Source organism: Eptatretus burgeri, chromosome 4 (assembly GCF_056783735.1).
Source record: "Eptatretus burgeri isolate ZD-2024b chromosome 4, Ebu_testis_v1, whole genome shotgun sequence".
Taxonomy (NCBI): Eukaryota; Metazoa; Chordata; class Myxini; order Myxiniformes; family Myxinidae; genus Eptatretus; species Eptatretus burgeri.
In genome coordinates, this window is record NC_140964.1 from 90122272 (window position 1) to 90136672 (window position 14401).

At 43.9% G+C, this 14401-nt stretch overlaps 1 protein-coding gene across 3 annotated transcripts in view; it reads right to left on the reverse strand.

The window, feature by feature from the left end:
• Positions 1-14401, reverse strand: part of ACACA (acetyl-CoA carboxylase alpha) — a 355968-nt gene that overhangs the window by 270636 nt on the left and 70931 nt on the right. For all 3 annotated transcript variants that reach the window (XM_085879260.1, XM_085879257.1, XM_085879259.1), the window contains exon 18: positions 13805-13955. In XM_085879260.1, coding sequence (XP_085735386.1) covers positions 13805-13955 — 151 coding nt within the window. The remainder of the gene's footprint in view (positions 1-13804; positions 13956-14401) is intronic.

Genomic DNA, 14401 nt, shown 5'->3' on the forward strand with positions numbered 1-14401 from the left:
GCAGTGGGACACATGAAACAGTTTTGCCCTCTTAAAAAAAACGCAGCCTTCCACGGCCAAACCGAGCAACAATGATTCATAGATTAATGTTAACGTTTCCCACTCGACAAGCGTGCAGGATAAACCGGCTGAACGAGTGGACACTCCCTCTCCCAATGACATACAGGATAAATCAACTGAACAAGTGAACACGCCCCCTCCCAATGAGCAAATGGACAGCCTAAGCGAGAGGTTCATTACCATTTCTAAAGTTAAGAAACGTAAATCCACTGCAACACATGTCTCACCTTCTGGTGAAAGGCAAATCAGTGAAAATTCATTCACTGGAATTCCATGTGATAACACATTTGCCTTATTGGAAGAAGAGAACAATCCAGAAGTGGCCGCTTGTACAAAAGTCATCAACGAAACAATAGAATCAAACTTGCCAATCCCAATCAATGTATCTGACCCCACAGAGAGTGTCCTCTCGTACAAGGACGTTCCTTATGTAGACCGCTCCTATATCCAACAGTTGTCGGAGGAAGAGAAGCATTTACAGTCTCTCTCAAACAAAGTAATAAATAAGGCAAATACGGACACTGAGCGAACAATGGAGGATGGTTTAAATCCTCCAATGGAGAGTGACATTCATGACCCGAGCACCGTGGCCATGTCACGGACAAGCCTGGAGTCCCCTCTTTCGCATTCCGAAGAATCTCCAAATGTAACTCTGGCATATAAGGTTCCTGAAGAAGATTGTTTCATTGAAACCGAGCAATCATGTGATGTTCGCAATGAAGCTGAAACACCAATTGATAATAATTACCCATGTGAGGAATCTGATGGTGAAAGTCAAGATGAGTCCTCTCGGATTCTAAAGGCTGAAAGCAGACCTTCGGATGACGAGCTTCGGGACTTCTTGAGGGATTCTTATCATAAGAGAAACATCAAACTGAAAGATCATTTCCCTGATCTTCCGGTGTTGATTATTAAATTGAAAGAAATTGTGTGCAACCCTGACACCAGCCCTGGATTAACCAGAAAGCAAAATAAGCATGTGATAAGGGCCTCAAGGGAAGAGGGGCCCCACAGCGTTTTTTCCCAGGGCCGGATTTACAATGGACCATGGTGCAAATGTTGCAGCTGAACCAGGGCCCACAAAAAGGGGGCCCCACAATAAATAAATTATATATATATATATGAATATTAATTTTTTACACATTTTTTATGCAATGTAATACTGATGCCATAGCGTTTACTGTAAATAAACCACACTGCAAGTTTTGTTTCATTTCGAAAAATAAAATTTCATTTTACGGTTTAGTATTGTTTATATTTTGGATTACTGTACATATATATGGGGGTACCATAATCTTTTCAGTGCTTAGGGCCTCGAAAGGTCTTAATCCGGCCCTGCCTGACACCCCAAATTTCACTGAGGCTCAGAAGCACAGGTTAAAAAAAAATGATCCAGAAAGATCAACAGGAGCTTTAACCCTGGTGTTGGCTTCGTAGTTAGGGTGGTGGCTTGGGATCCTCAGGTCCTGAGTTCAAGCCCCGTTGGCCACTGAATTAAAATACACCAGGAAGTTGACTCAGCCTGTCATCCTTCCGAGATCGGCAAAATGAGTACCAGTGTACTGGTAAGGGAGACACTGCATCAGCGTCATAACCGCGTCCCAACCAATGATGCAACCAGCAGCCACAGGCTGCACTCGATAAAGAGAGAGAGAGAGAGAGAGAGAGAGAACAGGAGCTTCTGAAGTAAGGTCCTTATGGTGTATTTCTCATATTTATTTATTTTTCTTCTTTCCCTTTCGAAGCACATGAACGTTAATTTCAGTAGTCTAAACATTAATGGTGGTACTAGTTTAGAACGCAAAGTTCAGGTATAAGATCTGACACGGCGTTTGCACCTGGACGTCTTGTTACTGCAAGAAACGCATGGAGATCTGACTGCCCAAGCCAATGGAGAAAGCTCATGAAGGGATGGGTGGTTCTTCAGTGATATCAATTCCTTCACTGCCGGGATTGCTTTCTTTGTCTCTCCTTCATTAACACTCTCACAAGGTCATTATAATGAAATAATTCCTGGACATCTGGCTTATCTTCAGTTCATTGCCAACAATCAAATCTTTGTTTTTGTAAACATTTATGCCCCCAACGACAATGCTGAAAAGTATAACTTCTTTCTTAAACTAAAGGGCTTTCTAAGCACAATTGACTTGAATTGTTGTTTTATTATGAGTGGTGACTTCAACTGTACCCTTGACACTGCTTTAGATAGAAACGGTGCAGAGCCACATCCAAAATCTGCCAAACCTTTGGATAAAATTATAAAAACTATGGGACTCGTAGATGTTTGGCGTATTCAACACCCCAGACGTTAGTTTACTTGGTTAAGATGTGTGTCCCAGAGACACACTCTAGTTCGGTTAAGGCCCAGTCACACCTTGACGTTTTAGCCAACTTATGCTGATTTTTGAATTTTTTTTCTAAAAGGCTGGCACACGTTGAATACGTTATGGGTAAGTTTTGATAACATTGAGAGCATGCTGAAAAACACTGTCATACGTCATTGTACGTTGGCTTTAAACGTTGTACTTTTTGGTTGTTCTCAAATTTTTTCATGCTTGAAATTTCACGACGTATGCCGGCGTATGACTCACACGTTCCGCTACGCTGGCCACAAGTTGTATGCACGGTCTGCGATCGTTGACAGACGTCAACACATGCTACTTGTAAGTTAATAAGTTGAGACACACCGAGGTAATGTTTAGCGTACCCGAAACTTATTTCTAACCTATAATTAACGTGTTGTTGGCACGTTACGCGATCGTTGCCAGACATCGACAGACGTTACTTTTAAGTTACTCATAGGCTGAAAGACGTCGGTATAATGGATCGTCCTTGCGTCAGCGTCCACGGCCATGGCCAGGACACTTATTTGCAGCATTCTTCAAACTTTTCTTCGGCGTGACGAGGATGTTCACACTTCGATGTCTAGCTTGGCTATGATTCCAATTGTCCATCGGCAGCGTCTATTTAAAATAGTCGAGTTTGAGCGTTTTAACACGTTCAGAAGAAACGCTTCAAATTTCCAAACCCCAGCGTCAAAAAACAAAGGTGAGGGACAGCAATTTAAATCGTTCATTGTAAACAATGAAAATAGTTGAGTGGTACCGTTTAAAAGTCGTTGAGTGTAAAAGAAATCGAATTGTTGAGCACAAGCGTCTACTTTCAATAGTGGAGTTTGAGCGATTTAGCACGTTCAATAGAAACGATTAAAATTTCCAAACCCCAGCGTCAAAAAACAAAGGTGAGTGACAGCAATTTAAATCGTTCATTGTAAACAATGAAAATACTGAGTGGTACCGTTTAAAAGTCGTTGAGTGTAAAAAAAAATCCAATTGTTCAGCGCAAGCGTCTACTTTCAATAGTGGAGATGCAGCCATTTAAATCATTGAATGGCAGCCTATGAATAGCAAACCCTACGTCACCGGCAAAGATAAACTGCCGCACGATATGGATAAGTTAGGCTATCGTTGGGCATAGTTTGTGAACGCCGGCTACACGATAATTATTCGTTGGTATACCGTATCTATAAGTTATCGAAGCGCTCGATGCACATTATTAGTTCATTGTGCATTTGTCCAACCCGTTATGAATAGACCTAAATCGTAAAAACAAGCTATAGCTCATTGTTGAAAATGCCCCATAAAAAATTAGCCGCGAAGAACTTCGAACAATGGTGAAAAGATGTCTCCTTCCCGTGGACACGCGGACGCAAGGACGATCCATCATAACCCACACCCTCCCCCTCACACTCTCCTACTACTACCAACATGAACAAACTACTACTAATACTAATACTAATACTGATACTGATACTGCTGACATGGACATAGACTCAAAAAGGACTCGAAAACACTGTTGGGTTCCCCTTTTATGAACACCATTTTTATATACCAATTCCCAAAACCGCTGGGAACACGTCTTTATATGGCAGTTGTAAGCCAGAAACACATTCATTTATTTTTTCTTGTCGACCGGAAGACGTCATTGGAATACGTCTATATACGTCAATGTGTGTTGGGACTACGTAAAGAATTGGTTCAAAGCACGTCAAACATAAGTTAGAAATAAGTTTCGCGTAAAAAAGACATGACCGCGACGTGTTTCGACTTATGAGTAGCTTATAAGTAGCGTTTGTGGACGTGTGTAAGCGTCCACATATCGTGTGTAAAACTTATCCCCATCGCATGCGGAACGTGTGTCATACGCCGAGTACGTCCAAAAATTTTGAACATGTTTAAAATTTCTTGACGTACTCGACTTACTACGACGTATGATAGCGCACTTTAGCGTTCTACTTACGTATACCAAACTTACTCATTCCGTATTTGACGTGCCCCAACGTTTTAGACACATTTTTCTTAGGTCGGCATACGCTGGCAAGATCGCCAAGGTGTGACCGCGATGTTGTCACTTGCATTTCTACGGCAGTTATGATTCGAATCGTTGTGCGTCAGCCTTTTAATAGGCTACGTCACGACATCGTCGGCGATGCGTGCAACGCGCTATGCCTAAGTTAGACTATCGTTGGGCATCGGTTGTGTAGGCCGACAACAGGTTCAGCATTCGTTGGTATAAGTTATCTATAACACAACGAAACGTTCTGTGTCCGTTACCAATGCGTTATACATAAGACCAAGTTGCTATGAATACGTCCGAATCTTTAAAAAAAAACATCAAAAGTTCAACGTAAGCCAGCGTTTTAGATACATTTTAACACGTTGCCATCGCTGGCTAAAACGTCAAGGTGTGACCGGGCCTTTAGACAGAATTTATGTCAATGCTACAATGCTTGTTAAGATATTAAAATCTGATATCGTGCCTTCTCTTTTCTCCGATCATCTGGTTACAACATTCTCCTTTAAAGAGCAGGTTTTTGGGCGCTGATGACTTCGCGTGATTCGAAGGTTGTAAGCACATTAATAAACGTGGGGTATTTATTTTCTTACATTTGAAACTCAAAATATGCTAAAATTAACTTTTGAGTCAAAACTTTTCTCGGTGATCGAAAAACAGACCGGAAGTTACCGAAGATGCTATAACGTCACGTTCTCCGAAAACTTCGTGAACATTCGGAAACAGCGTGTAAACAATGGGCGAGATGCGAATCAGAGAGTGATTTCAGCGGCGATGAAATTGAGCGTTTTCATTGTGATATTGCAGAGGACGAGTCGGAGGATGATGGAAATTTATACTATGGAGTTTCTGGCCCTGAGCCATATAAATTTGAGCCACTTGCAAGTGCCGGAAAACGGCCTATTCCATGTACAAGTGGCAGGACTGACTGTCCGGCAGTTCACACTGACAGACTCCACCAGACAGATTGGTTTGTAGATCTTCATTTTCTTGTTCGATGCATAAAATAATGTAAAGTTTGATTCGTCTGTGTATTGATATAATAATTTTTTTAACCCTCGAGTAGCCTGGTGTTGGCTCAGTGGTTAGGGTGGTGGCTTGGGATCCTCGGGTCCTGAGTTCAAGCCCAGTCGGCCGCTGAGTTAATACACCAGGGGGGTTGACTCAGCCCGTCATCCTTCCGAGGTCGGCGAAATGAGTACCAGTTCCAGTGTGTGTACTAGTGTAGGGGCACTGTATCAGCGACACAGTCACGCTTCAAGAAATGATAGCTACCCCGGCAGCTAAGCTGCCATACGACCACCACCAACCCTCTAGTCACTCGTGAATCAATAATGGACCCAAATATAATGGACCCTTGGTGTTGAAGTCTTTCTGACAGCTGAGCTTGACCCCAGCGAAAGTGATGATGGCATGGCCGATGGGGAAGAGATTCTCAGCTGTGTTCCCAATTACGGGTTACAACGTACGGACTTCCGGATAGTGATGACTGACTCTATTCTAATAATTTCTCGATTTCTTATGCGCATTTATAGATAAACACAATGCCCCAATCCTTGAGAGGTGATACAGTGTGAGAAGATGAAGCAGGAGCCATCTGAGGAGGAGAAGGCTGAATGGTGGGCACAGCATCACGCTTCAGTCTCACTTGAGCAGTTGTTTTGAAACCGAGCTCACTCATTGCGTTGCCTTCGTAATCCTCGGCTGTGAAATGGTCAACACAAATGACAAGTCTATCCAAATGGTCCTCTTTACCCGTTTTCTTTGGGGTAAAATTCGCCCGTTTTGTTTGTACAAATCTTATCCACTGCCGGCGAATGTTTGATTCCTTCGGGAATCGGTGGGATCGATTACCCGTTTTCCAGCCATTTTCGCAAAACATGACTATGCACGTACGAGGCATGATGTACAAATATCCAAATAACTTTGCTCTACAATAATTCAAAACTAAAAAGGATAATAGAGACAGTTGCTAGCTCAAAATAAGTGAAAGAACGGCCCGCTGAACTGGACACTTCTTCAATGAGCGAGTGAGCGCCGCTTTCTTTTGGAGAACGTGACGTCACCATCCATATATGGGCACGCGGCTGTTTTTTTTCAACGGCCTCGAGAAACAACAACTTCAGAGTTAAATTTCATGAATTTTCCCAATAGTTAGGCAACCACAATAGTTTGCATCGAACTATTTAATGCACATATAATCATACTGATAAATTTTCAGAACATGTTTGGTGACCTGCAACCTGCTCTTTAAACTTGTTCTGCAGCAACACGGCAGTCTATATTGGAAGTTTAACATCATGTTAGTTTGTCATCAGTGACTGGCTGGAGTTCCTCAAGGCAGCGTTCTGGGCCCTGTTCTTTTTCTGGTTTTCATAAACGATCTCTCCGACTCTCTGGAAAATCCTCTATATCTCCCTGCTGATGACTCCACCCTCTGCTGTACCATCGGGCATCCCTCAGACTGGCAAGCAGCAGCTTCTTCGCTCACTGCAGATCTGGGTAAAATCACAAACTGGTCCAACACGTGGAACATGTCTTTCAATCCGGACAAATCTCACACTCTCACCATGTCTCTTCGAAAGGACCGTTTAAAAGCACCCCATCCACTTTCTCAACAATCCTCTGGAAGAAGTCCTTTCTTTCAAGCTTCTGGGTCTCACTATCTGCCATGACCTTTCCTGGGAAAGCTACATTTCAAACCTCACCTGCAAAGCCAGTCGCCGACTGGGAATCCTCCGCCATGCAAGGTCCTTCCTCGGCTCACCTGAGCTCCTGACCACTTACAAAGCTTTTGTCCGCAGCCTGATGGAGTACTGCTCTCCCCTCTGGGCTGGTGCTCCTGCCTCCCACCTTTCTCAGCTTCACGCTGTAGAAACCAAGGCATTTCGGATCATTGGCATCTCCCGCAATGAGGCTGAGTCTTTGGGCCTCTCACTCAATCACCGTAGGTTGGTCAGTGATCTTTCTGTCTTCTACCGTCTCCTCTCCAGCCTCCCCCCCCCCTGCTCTCTCTGCAATTTGTCCCCACCACATTTCCGCAGGGCGCTCAAGGTCCGCCAACATCCCCCTTCTGGGAAAACGACCAAAATCACGAATCACTGCTCACCTTCACTCTTTCATTCCTCTTTTTTCCCACCTTTGGAATATACTCCCTCACTCTATTCATTCCCATTCTTCCCTCCAGGCCTTCAAAACAGCTGTTCAGCACCACCTCTTATCATCCCCCATCCAAATCCACGATCTTTTCGACCCCCGATAATCCACCCAAGCCCACCTCCTTCAAATTCCCTGCTTTCCTTCCTGAAAGTCCCTGTAATGTCCATCTTCTATTCCCCATGTTCCCCGTCCCATCCCTCTCCCTTCCACAGATCTCCAAATGTCTCTGTTCCCCACTGTTATGTCCTTCCCACCCCCTCCCCTCCTGTCTCATGCCCCCCTTGATGTGCGTTGTGTGTTCGCTCTCACACGAGCCTCGACAAGGTATACAAAAAAAACTAAAAAAAACTTGAGAATGTTACTTTTTGTGAAGCCTTCAGAGTGTTTTGGAAAAGCCTCATCGAACAAAAAAACAGTTTAAGTAACCCTAGATTATGGTGGGACTATGCAAAGGCACAGATCGCAGTCTTTTGCCAACAGTTCAATCACTTCTCATCTTTTAGTGTAAAAAAAGGAAAGGATTGTACCACAAAAAGAAATAATGAAATTACAATCTGACGTCGCAAACAACCCCAATACAACATAGAATCATTTGCTACTGGAAAAAAAGACCCTTTTAAATGATCTCGTTGATCATCAAGTGAAAGGTGCAATGATCCGATTACGGATGGATCAGATATATAATTTGGATTCACCAACTAAATTTTTCTTTCATTTTGATAAAAGACCACCCATCAAAGGAAAATTGAAACCCTAAAGCTCTCAACTGGGAACATTGTGACATCACAAGATAATATAAAGAAGGAGGTCCTTAAGTTCTTTTCAGACTTGTTTCTGGCAAATGTTGACGACGATGCAATACGATATTTCACGTCTGATCTACCCACGTAAAGTGCTGCTCAAAGGGATCAACTTGACTCCTTACCTTCTTTAGAAGAACTTACACTCTCGCTTGCTTCTCTGCCGACTGTAAAATCTCCTGGACTAGACGGCCTCCCAGTCGAGTTTTACAAATCACTTTGGTCCTTATTAGGTCCAGAGCTTTTGGAGGTCTTTACCAACTCTTTACAATGTGGTGAATTGCCAATGAGCTGTTGTCGAGCAATAATTCGTTTATTGCCTAAAAAAGGACACCCTCAGCTGATTGGCAACTGGCGCCAAATTTCTCTTTTAAATTCTGATTATAAAATTTTTTCCAAAGCTCGAGCTCGACGAATCACCCCCTTCGAGAGTCTTTGATTCAAAGTGATCGCCCTATTGTATCCCTAACCGACAGATACATGATAACATATTCCCAATAAGGGATCTTTGGGATGTGTGTGTAAAGTTTATAATGATAATCTTGGTTTGATTGTGCTCGACCAAGAGAAAGCTTTTGACCGTGTTAGTCATGGATATCTTTTCAAGGTTCTCGAGTGTTTTGGACTTGGTCCCAGGTTTACCTCCCTTATAAAACCTTTTTATCATGGCATTTCTTCAGTACTCAGAGTAAACTCTGAATTGACTTCGCTTGTAAATGTTGGAAGGGGTATACGTCAAGGATGTCCTTTATCTGGTATTTTGTCCTCTCTTACTATTAAGCCTCTCCTAATGGTGGTGGTGGTCGTATGGCAGCTTAGCTGCCGCAGTAGCTATCATTTCTTGAAGCACGACTGTGTTGCTGATGCAGTGCCCCTCTACCAGTACACACACTGGAACTGGTACTCATTTTGCCGACCTCGGAAGGATGACAGGCTGAGTCATCCCCCTAGTGTATTAATTCAGTGGCCAACGGGGCTTGAACTGAGGACCCTAGGATCCCAAGCCGCCACCCTCACCACTGAGCCAACACCAGGCTTCCTCTACTAATCAATGTGCGCAGCTTCTTAACTGGATACACAAATCGACAGATAAAAACCTGTCAAAGTTTCTACCTATGCTGATGATATACGTGCCATTGTATGCACGAGCAAGGAGACGAAGAAACTGGTGGACTGCTTGAACTATTATGGTTTAGCTTCTTCAGCTGCAATAAATTGGAACAAGTGTCAGGCACTTTGGCTGGGCCCATGCCAGCTGCCCATGCCTGTTCTTCCAGAACGCCTCACCTGGTCCTACAACGGAATGAAGTACCTTGGTGTTTTTATCGGTGATGCAGCAAAACGGGAAAATAATTGGGAGGGTCTCGCTGAAACTGCTGAAATGGAAAGGCTTACTGACTCTTCTCTCTAACCGAGGTTGAGTCCTGGTCATCAACAACTCAGCAGCATCCCTATTGTGGCACAGGATCAAAGCCATACCGCCTCCTTAACATTTTCTGTTGAATATACAGAAGACCATAATAAACTTTTTCTGGAGTGGAAAACACTGGCTCCATCTGCAGATCCTGAATCTTCCGTTGGAAGGTGGACAGGGTCTTGTGGACATTGTGTTCAGGGCAATGGCCTTCGGCATCGCCTCGATCTGGTGGCTTCTCTACGGTCTGTCGGACTTAGTTTGGAGGCCCACCGCCCTTCTCATCATTCATCAAGCTGGTATGCTTGACTCTTCATCTGGCATATTTTTAATGAATGCGAAATGTCTTGATTTGTCCTTGCTTCCACCTTTTTATAACAGCATTTTAAATGCTTGGCGTGTTTTTATGGTCGACCGTGATTATCTTTCCAACACCAAAGATATGTTTTTGAATGAACCTCTGTTTTACATCTCTCTTTTTACAAGCATAAGAACGGAGCGTTCTTTTATCGATCATTTCATTCAGAACGGTGTCCATTGCGTTTCTGATCTAAAGATTGACAACACGAGATGGTTGAGTGCTGCAGCACTGGCAACCAAAGTTGGCATACGGTCCAGCCGCATCATATCTCTTTTATTATGTGAAGTACTTCACGTGTCCCACAGAGTTAACGTACACTGGGAGAGATCTCCTTGCACTGGTGATGGATCAACTGTAAGTGAATCATATATTTTCTTCCCTAATCGAGAACTTACCCCCACCGTAATCAATTTTTGTTCAATTGAAAAATATTTACCAGAAATACATTTTGGAATCACACCACAAATAGGTCTGAAAAAATGTCATATATATCAGGCCTGTATGAAAGCAATTTGACCCTTTTCAGGAACTTGGCAGTCAAGGAAGTGGCACAACTACTTTCCTCCAGAATACCCCTTCCAACCTCACTGGAAAGCCTTTTACCATGTTCTCATCACAAAGAAAACTGCTGACCTGTCTTCGAAGTTGGCACCATGGGTGTTACCTACCAACAAACTCCTGCATATTTTTTCTCCTGAAATACCTGACCAATGTCCCTTCTGTGGAATTCTCGAGACCTTGTCACATGCTTATGTTGAATGTGCACGCTTGATCCCTTTGTTTGGTTTGCTTTGCGAATTGTGCTCCAAGCTTTCTTTGAACTTCACTTTAAAAGTTTTTATTTTTGGCTTTGACTCCAAAACACATCCAATGGAAGTGATTTTGGCCAATTTTCTTATTGCCACAGCAACGAAGTCAATTTATCGCACAAGGAAAGCAAAAATTGAAAATATTTCAGGGTGTGCTGATGACCTTCTGGCTTTGTTTAACGGACTTGTTTTTGCCTGTATTAAAATCGAAATGTCTTTCTACACATCCATAAACAAAATGTGCATTTTTAAAAGTGTGTGGGCTTTAAATGATGTACTTGGCACTATTCAAAATGTTTTTTTTATTTCAGACATCACTTTCGTTAACACATTATGTAACCTTGTTTTTTTGAATATGTAACTTTTGTGTGGTCAAGAAAAATGTTTTTCCTTTATAAAATGTATTTTTATACATTTGTAATCAAAATCAAAGTCTGTCTGTGTCTGTGTCTGTGTCTGTGTCTGTGTCTGTGTCTGTGTCTGTGTCTGTGTCTGTGTCTGTGTCTGTGTCTGTGTCTGTGTCTGTGTCTGTGTCTGTGTCTGTGTCTGTGTCTCTCTCCACAGCATGAAGCCAAGATTGGTGTGAGGCAGGAGCTCAAGCCCGAGGGCAGAGCAATACTCCATCAAGCTACAGCTGAAAGCTTTGTTTGTGGTTCAGAGCTCAGACGTGCCAACTGGCTTTGGCTTTGGAGTCAGCCCAGTCAGCGACTGGCTTTGGAGGCCAGCTTGGAAATGTGGCTTTCCCAGGGGAGATCATGGCAGATAGTGAGACCCAAAAGCTTGAGAGACAGAACTTCTTCAAGGGGGTTGTTGAGAAAGTAGAGGGGGGGAGGGGGGATTCCAGTCAGTCCTTTCAGAGAGACGTAGTGAGAGTGAGATTTATTAGGAATGAAGGACATGTTCCAAGTATTTCACCAGCTTGTGATTTTATCCAGGTCTGCAGAGAGTGAAGAGGCTGCTGCGGCTCCAAGAACCCCTACTCATCCACTGTTGCAGTCTATGTGGGGAACGTGGTAGAAGGCGGTCATCCTAGTCTTCCTCCTCTCCTCCATTCTGCCATTCTCCCTCCTCTTCCTGCTCATCATCATCCGCCGTTCGCGTTCTCATCCCCTCCTTTTGTGAAGGTGTCATTTGGTCCACACCAGTGGGCGATTCCACTCCCCACACCCCCTCCACCACGAGGTGGTCCCACATCCCCTCCCATCATCCTTCATATCTACCACTGGGTACCCGATGCTTAGAGCTCTGGCTTCGCTGCATTGCCCCTCCCTGTGCCTCTGCGGCCATGTGCACACCATTCCTACTCTCCACCCCCCAGCAAGCACTCAGCTCCCATCGCTCTCATTAATTGATGTCTGGCCATAGCTGCTAACTACTCTCTTCTATTCTTATTCAGGTATTTATGGATTGTTGATACAACCTTTTCAAATTGATGAAATGGGACCATCTCCATCCTGGTGGTCAATTTTGTACTCCTCAGTTGGTCCATCAACCTTTTCTCCTACTATACATCCCCCACTCTTCATGTGTGGAAAATGCTTTACAGTAGAGGATGGTTTCTCTCTCAACATTTCTGCTTTCTTTATATAAACTTCTTGTCTGGAGCTTTTATTTTTGATGGTTCTGAGGCAGGTATCACCATTCCAGCTTCTTGCCACGGTGTAGTTCCCTGAGACGATCTTCCATTCCACTCAAGGAGGTGTGGCTGCACAGACACAGGATGTCGCCTGCAAAGGGATTGTGTCCCTTTGTTCGAGGTTTTCCTATTCCCCCCCCCCCCAACAAACACAAGATTTTTCTCTCCCCGACGCCCTGCCACCGCCACTCCCTGGGGCCCCGGTAAGGATTTCTCCCTCTGGGTGTCACTGCACAGACTGCCTGACAGCCCAACCATGATGAGAGCAGCATCGTATTCCTCAGGCTTACCTCCTTCTTGCCTCCATGGCCCACACAACCAGTGACATCTTCCGCTAGCATCACGGCACAAATATCATCCAGGGTTCCAGACGGTATATCAGAGACGCGATCAGTCACAGAGCGCCATCCTGATCCGCAGGCTGCAAAGCAGTGTGTGCCTCACAGGGACCCACCCCTTCACATCCCATTGAGCCTCTCTTCTCCAGTTACGCGACCTTCCTTGCTCTTCAAACTCTCATCACCGACATCTGGGGCTCCATGTGGTCTGCCAGAGACACAACCAGCCGCGAAATGCCATCTAGATAACACACAGATGCCAAAAATGTACGCCCTTCATGGTGACCCACTCCTCTGCCTTGTCCACATCACTCGTTTTGAAAGGAATGTGTGTGTGTCTGTCTCTGTCTCTCTTACTATGTCTGTTGACATCCTCCACGTTATCACATCTGGTCCACACATTTTCTCAGCCATGTTCCCCACCACTCGATGGCCATTCATATGGCTGTCCATGTCTTCAAGGCCATAACTTGTTTGTGCATGGTTCCATTGGGCTGAGCAAATTCCTGCCTTGGCATTCAGCCATGCTGTTGTCCAGAAATGATGACCGCTTCTGACATTGAGTTCGCAGTTAAATGCCATTATTTACTCTGGTTATCAACTGAATTCACATTCCAATTTGCTTGATTAAAAATTGAAATAGTGAACGATTCTGTGACAAAACTATAATAATCATGCATTTACTGAATGACAATTCCCAGAACAAAAATTACATCATCAACCGTTCCACTCGATCAAAGGAAAAAGATCACATTCAAACAATATCTTGTCGAGATTCTAATTTTTGTAACAGTATTCAGGGACAAAATTCCAAGGCAAGTATTCTCAAAAGATTAGGGTTCCAGCTTCTAGATCAAACAAAACCTGCGCATACCTCAATCTCTGCATAACTCTGGCCAGCAAACAAGTGCCCACCGTCTTCGACAATATACTGGATGAGTTTGCCAGCCGACGGGGCACGGAGTATGGAGGGGTCATTCTCCTTCTCAAAAACACATGTCTTGTTGCCAATTGTGAGACGATAGCTGTCAGACAAATGTGGAGAGGAAAAAATAAAACACGAGTTAACATTCCCCAGAAGCAGGATGTTTTCAAATTGTCAGTCTCACGATTTGGCTCTCACTTCTCATTCCTTTACACAAATTCCCAAATGCTGATTTTTCTTATGGCTCTTTATATCAGCAAACTGAAAAGCACACTGATGCTCTTTTCAAAAGTAAAACAAACAGTTGCCAGATTAGTGTTATGGTTATTTTACTTCCTCTGTACAAAAATTGCATGCCACATCTCACAAGGACACACAAGGAACTTTGATGTAGGAGGAGGCCACTTGGTCCATCAAGCCTGTGCTACATCAAATTAATTTGAACCTGGTGTTGGCTTAGTGGTTAGGGTGGTGGCTTGGGATTTATCACGGGGGGGGGGGGGTGAGTGTGGCGGGCAGATGGGACAAGCACAAAGTTGGTGGAAA